General features: G+C 53.3%; 1 protein-coding gene across 1 annotated transcript; it reads left to right on the forward strand.

Annotated features, from left to right (window-relative positions):
• Nucleotides 1–3,425: 3,425 nt before the first annotated feature.
• Nucleotides 3,426–5,464, forward strand: SDF2L1 (stromal cell derived factor 2 like 1). Its single transcript, XM_047826587.1, has 3 exons — nt 3,426–3,673; nt 4,072–4,268; nt 5,061–5,464. The coding sequence occupies exons 1-3, from the start codon at nt 3,487–3,489 to the stop codon at nt 5,340–5,342; spliced, it is 666 nt and encodes a 221-aa protein (XP_047682543.1). The 5' UTR covers nt 3,426–3,486; the 3' UTR covers nt 5,343–5,464.
• The last annotated feature ends 821 nt before the right edge of the window (nt 5,465–6,285 follow it).

Consider the following 6,285-nt stretch of genomic DNA (forward strand, 5'->3'; position numbering starts at 1 on the left):
TTTAGGGCATATGCTCAACTCATAAGGCCCATTCCCTGAGGCCACCCACAGTGTCGGGCCACAACATTTTTGTACCTTTTTGCCATATCACTTGGCCACAGTTGACTAGCCCTCTTGACACATCCCTATTCTAAGCTAGGCCAGTCAGGTGTTTGCCCTAGGAGTTTGCAATTGGGGTGGACCGAGAGATTTTTATTTTTTAAGTTTATTTATTTTTAGTAAGCTCTACACCTAACCTGGGACTCGAACTCACAACCCTGAGATCAAGAGTCACATGCTCTTCCAATTGAGCCTGCCAGGCATGCTGGCATAGACTGGGAAATTCTGGTGCAGTTTGCACTGAGTGCTAAAAACAAGGGTGGACAGTGTGGAGCATCTCCCCCCCACCTACCCCCCCTCTGGAGAGGCAAGAAATCCTGTCTGTAGGACAGAACCAGGAGGGGAGCCCTAGGGCTCTCAGAGACAGCAGCTGGCATGAAACCTGCCAGCTTTCCAGGTCTCTCTGCCAAGTCCTCAAGGGAAAAAGAACATACACCCACCCTGGCCTCAGAGGCACATGTCTAGGGAATGTCCCTGGAGTGGGAGCAGCCCCTTGGGAACCACTGGTACACTGTGCTAAAGACATCTGACTTTAGCTCCTGTATCTGTATCAGGTATCTGTTGCTATGTAACCACTCCAAGGCTTAAGTGGCTTCAAACAAAGTCATCATTTTTCCTGATGCTGGTGGTTGGCAGGCTCAGCTGGCAGTGGTGGAGATAGTTTCTTGTGTGGCTGCTTTTAGCTGGGGACATGGCTGAGACCAGAACATCCCACATGGCCTCTCCCCCTCTAGGATCTCCCCAAGGCCCCTACCCATTCATTCAGTCCTCTGGCCTGCACTTCTTTACAGCACGGTGCAGCAGCTGGCTTCCTAGAGAGACAAATCAAGAACCACTGGTCCTCTTGCAGCTTTGCTCAGAAGCCCCAAAACAGCATTTCTGTGCCATTCTCTTGGTCAAAGCGAATGGCAATGCCTGCCCAGATTTTAGGGGAGGGAAAATGGAGTCCATGTGTTAATGAGAGAAGCAGCTTACACTTACAGGGATGGAAGGAACTGTTAGTAGCCATATTTGGAGACCAGCTACTACCCCTCCTCCCCATCCATAGCTGATTTCACCTTGAGCAGTCCCTGGAACCAAGTGGAGCAGATCAGATCCTTTTCTGAACCTGAAGACAAACTGTGGCTGGAAAGGAGAAGTCTGCGGAGACACCATAGTCAGCCCTGAGCATCTGCCAGCTGCGGAAGCCGGTATGCAGCGGGGAGCAGGGAAAGAGAACAGCTCCAGCCATGAAGCTCTGAGAAAGTTGATGGAGAGCCATGTTGGTTTCTCCTATTCCAGTTCTTGGGTCTCTGCTGTACTTGGAATTCTGTCTTTGCCTGTCGGGGAGATTGCTTGCTGTGTCCTCACCGCCCTCTGGTCTTACATGCAGTGGGAAGCTGTTGGCAGCTTTCAGCAGGTGCCTGGCATGATCTATGCTTTTTTTTTTTTTTTTTTTTTTTTTTTTTCAGATTTTATTTTTAAGTAATCTCTACACCCAACTTGGGGCTCAAACTCACAACCCTGAGATCAAGTGTCACACACTCCACCTACTGAGCCAGCCAGGCGCCCCTGATTTTTTATTTTTATTATTTTTAAGTAGGCTCCATGTCCACCTGGGGCTTGAACTCATGACCCTGAGATCAAGAGTCACATGCTCTACTGCTGAGCCAGCCAGGTGCCCTCTGATATATGCTTTTTAAGGTATAAAAAGGTATATATTCTCTCTGTTGGAGAATGAGTTGGAGGGGCCGGAGCGATGGAAATACAGAAATCTGTTAAGAGGCAGTGGTCAATATCTGGAGGGGGGATGGGGTGGCTTGGATTAGGGTGGTGATAAGGAATGCAGGAGAGATGCTTCACAATCTGTTTTAGAGTTAGAGCCACCAATATGTGTTGGATGAGATGCTAGGTATGCGGTAAAGAGAGCAACTGAAGATAAGTCCCAAACGGTGGTGGGGGGGTGGGGGCGGGAGGGGATGGAGGTACCATTACTGAGACTCCCTCTAGGGAGAGGGAACAGTTTGAGGGAAGAGACCAAGAATTCTGCTTTGGACATAATAAGTCTGAGATGCTTGTTGGTATCCAAGAGGATATTTTCATTGCTTCCCAGATTACACTCTAGCCCCTCCACCCTGGAGTGGAGGCCCCTCAAGGGCAGGGTCTGCCAATGCCAGGGCATACCTTTAGCAACTTAGACACCCTAAACCCTGAAAGAATCAAGTGTCTTATACCATATGTAATTCAAAATAGAAACAATATTAAACATGAAAACCCCAAAATAACATGTTTCTATAATTAAAATGGCTCTATTCTGGACTTTCTGAACGCAAAATTCTGAATGATTTAATTAAATATAAACTTTTATCCCTGCTTTGTTGCACCCCAAGTGCATGGGTAGTCAGCCCATTGAGCAATGCAGCCCAGAGCCAGTTCCCCAGTGGCCCCTAGCACAGGGAGTTAAGTCAAGATAAGAATGTTCCACGAATGAATAAATAAACAGTCATATAAGTTTTCCCCCTTGAAGACAGCTGACAGCCCTCTGAGAAGGCAGTGAGACTGGGACCCACTCGTGTCAGAAACCTGGGACACATGGTTATCTACACTTATTTCCCAAAGTCACTTGGTTGGCCAGGGCTCTGATTTCCTAAGAAACCTTGGGGTCTCCTGGTGAGAGAACCTATCATCTTCAACACCACAGATCTCTGCTGCCCTCTGCTGCCCGATAGTCGAATGACCATGTGATTCTGCCCTGGAAAAAGTGAGTGGTCAGAGGAATTAAAAACCCACAAAGTCCAGAGACTGAGGTGACCCATTGTCAGGAAGGCAATGACCGAGTAACTGGGGGATTAACTAATCCCGGGATCCAGGGACTGAAGAGCCAAGTGATCCAATATCTGAGATACATCGACCTTGTAACTACAAAATCTAGTAGTCCGGCAACCTCAAGACCCTGAAGCTGAGGACCAAGAGTCCGAGAGGAAAGATCGTGATTGAAGCCCCGAAGATCCAAGATCAAAGGGCTTTGTGAACACGTACCCGCAGCGTCTTGGATTCCCAGCCTGGTGTCCAGGGTCTCAGCGGCTGCTGGGTGGGGCGCCCTCACCTACAGCGCGACTCCGCAGCTTCTCTCCTACCACTTGGCGCCGCACCAGCCTTCCTTAGGCATCATTCATTGGTGGGTCCTCGGAAGCGTGGACCAATCAAAACCCTCCTCGTGTCTCCAGCCCCCTCCCCAGTTGCCTCTCTGGAAAGCTAGGGGCGAGTCCCTTCCATGCCGACCCAATGGCAGTGCAGGCGGAGAGCCATGCTGGCTGGCGATTGGCTGCCTCCAGTGCCTTTGTCATTGGCCGATGGCGGAGACGGAAGCGGCCCAAGGGCCCGAGCTGCCGGAGCTCGGCCGGGGCGATGTGGAGCGCGGGCCGCGGCCGAGCTGCCGGACCGGCGCTTGTAGGGCTGCTGCTGACTCTCTTGGTGCCAGGCAGCGGTGCCGCCAAGACCGGCGCGGGACTCGTGACCTGCGGGTCGGTGCTGAAGCTGTTCAACACGCAGCACAGGGTGCGGCTGCACTCGCACGATATCAAATACGGATCCGGTGCGCAGAGGCCCGTGAATGGGGCATCGTCAGGGGGCGGAGCCCGGGGTTGGGAGTCTGAAGGCTGGGTGGTCGTGGGGAGTCTGCAGAGCCACGGGTCTGGGGGTCACCAGGGAGCCTCACTGGCCGCCTGGAGTTGTTGGGGGGCCCAGGGGGACAAGGACCGGCGGTTTCAAGGGGGTCGTTGGGATATTGGGAGCGAGGAGGGTCGTCCAGGAGCTGCAGGCTAGGGGACTTGAGAGTTCAGCCAGAGACCAAGGGCCAGGGATTGGAGCTGGGAGTGAGCCCTTGGGGTCCCAGGGTTGAGGTTGTCGGGAAAGTTTATGGTGTCCGAGTCAAGTATAGGGAGTTCAGAGGTTGACCGCGACCTCGCGGTGGGGTGGGGTGTCGCCCCACAGGCAGCGGCCAACAGTCGGTGACTGGCGTGGAGGCGTCTGACGACGCCAATAGCTACTGGCGGATCCGTGGCGGCTCGGAGGGCGGGTGCCCGCGTGGGTCCCCGGTGCGCTGCGGGCAGGCGGTTCGGCTCACGCACGTGCTCACCGGTAAGAACCTACACACGCACCACTTTCCGTCGCCGCTGTCCAATAACCAGGTGAGTGGCCGGCCGGGAGAGGTTACTTGTGTTGGGGGGGGGGGGGGCGGTGCAGGGACAGAATCTAGACTCCTCTCAGTGACTCTGAGCCTGAGCACTACCTCTGCCGGCGACTGACAGGAAGAGAGATCAGGCTGGATAACTTATTCTCCTGGGGGTGAGTTGGACCCAGGAAGAGGATCCATAAGGCCTTTGGGGTGGGGAACATGAAACCCAGCAGGGGATGAGGAACTCAGGCTGGGTCAGGAAGGATGAGTAGGAGTCCTCTAGGCCACAGAGGGGAGACTAGCGGCTTTGCAGGCCCCGGGAAGAGCTTGTGCTCCAATGGAGTTCACTGGAACTTGAGGAGGGAGAGGTAGAGGGGTGGAGTTGGGGTGGGAGGGGTTTGTGGGGTTAGGGACTGAGTGCTTAGGGGACTTGTCAGAAGAAAAAGTATGAAATTGAGTGAGGGGTTGTTGGGCATCATGTTGAGTGAGTCTCAGAGAGGTTAGGAAGGAGAACATGGAGAGAGGAGGAGGCTTTAGTTATGTGGGGGCCTGTGATCACCGCGCAGACAGATGGGGTAGGGTGGACGTGTATTTGAAGAGCCCTTGCTGGGGAGAGCCTACTGGGTGCTGGGAGTGGCGGTTGTAGTGTCCCATTTTGCAGCTATGGAAGCTAAGGCTCAGAAAGGTACAGGGAAGGACCCAAGGCCCAGTGTTCTGGGTGTGAGTGTTGGTGCCAGACAAGTGACCACAGGGGACTCTGTGCCTTCTGTGGTGAACACTGTCCATCTGCCCCCTGCACCCATAGGAGGTGAGCGCCTTTGGGGAAGACGGTGAGGGTGACGACCTGGACCTGTGGACCGTGCGCTGCTCAGGGCAGCACTGGGAGCGAGAGGCTGCCGTGCGCTTCCAGCACGTGGGCACCTCCGTGTTCCTGTCGGTTACCGGGGAGCAGTATGGGAGCCCCATCCGTGGGCAGCACGAAGTGCATGGTATGTCCAGTGCCAATACACACAATACGTGGAAGGCCATGGAAGGCATCTTCATCAAACCCAGCGTGGATCCCTCTGCAGGTCACGATGAACTCTGAGTGCCATGGATGGGTGGATGGAGGGCAGAAGGGTGGGGCATCTACAGGACCACTCTTGGTGGAGACTTTGGGTTTGTAGGGGTTTTCAAGTGCCTTTGTGATTAAAGAATGTTAGTCTGTGATTGTGTTTTGCTGTGAGCCTTGGGGTGGCCAGGAGGTACCCAGCTTCCCTGACTGGTTCACTATCTCTTCCTTAGTGCAAAACCCCTTGTCTCCAGCACGGAATGACAGCTAAACCTGTCCAAACCTTGATGCTCTTTCATGTACTCCAGCACTGCCCTGGGCCATCACAACACCCTTCTCTATTCTTAGATTCTCTTAATAGCAAGTGACTCCAGTTTCCTAGCCCCTGAGCTTCATCAATCTTCTGTTAAGGGCTATGACCAGGGCCAGGGCCTCAGCAGGATGAACAGTAGGCCCACTGCCTGCCAGCTAGAATGAAGCACAAGTTCTCTAGTGCCCTCATCCCTTGAGGTGGGTCCCTGTTCTCCTGCCTGGCACATCTCCTCTAGCATTTGTGGCAGTCTTGACATTTGTCTTCGATTCAGCACCAAGCCAAGACTGCCCATCTGTTGGAAATTAACATCACAAGTTCCCTCACTCTTGGTGCAAATGGCACCCCTCACACCCTAGCCTGCCTGGGTATGTGGGCATCTCTAGCCCCCATTACAACCTTCCAGGGTCCCAAGGAGATTACAGAACTTCAAAAGATATTGCAAGGGAAAGTAACCACAAAACTGCTACCTGCAGATATCTGAGAAGGCTTCCTGGAAGGACAGTCACAATTTGGGCAAGCAAAACATTGCAACTTAAAGGCAGGAACAATAAATAGGAGGGCCCTAATGAAGGGAACAGTTAGTTTTGCTGGTGTGTAGGTGACCTCTAGAGGTTATGGTGGAGACTACAGGCTTCCTGGATTTGCTAAACTTGGCCCAGGTGTGGC

Source organism: Prionailurus viverrinus, chromosome D3 (genome assembly GCF_022837055.1).
Source record: "Prionailurus viverrinus isolate Anna chromosome D3, UM_Priviv_1.0, whole genome shotgun sequence".
NCBI classification, from domain to species: Eukaryota; Metazoa; Chordata; class Mammalia; order Carnivora; family Felidae; genus Prionailurus; species Prionailurus viverrinus.

Coding starts and splice junctions, on each gene's coding strand:
- SDF2L1 (XM_047826587.1), top strand. CDS start 3,487: ATGTGGAGCGCGGGCCGCGGCCGAGCTGCCGGACCGGCGCTTGTAGGG. Junction 3,674..4,071: donor CGATATCAAATACGGATCCG/GTGCGCAGAGGC, acceptor GTCGCCCCACAG/GCAGCGGCCAACAGTCGGTG. Junction 4,269..5,060: donor CGCCGCTGTCCAATAACCAG/GTGAGTGGCCGG, acceptor CTGCACCCATAG/GAGGTGAGCGCCTTTGGGGA.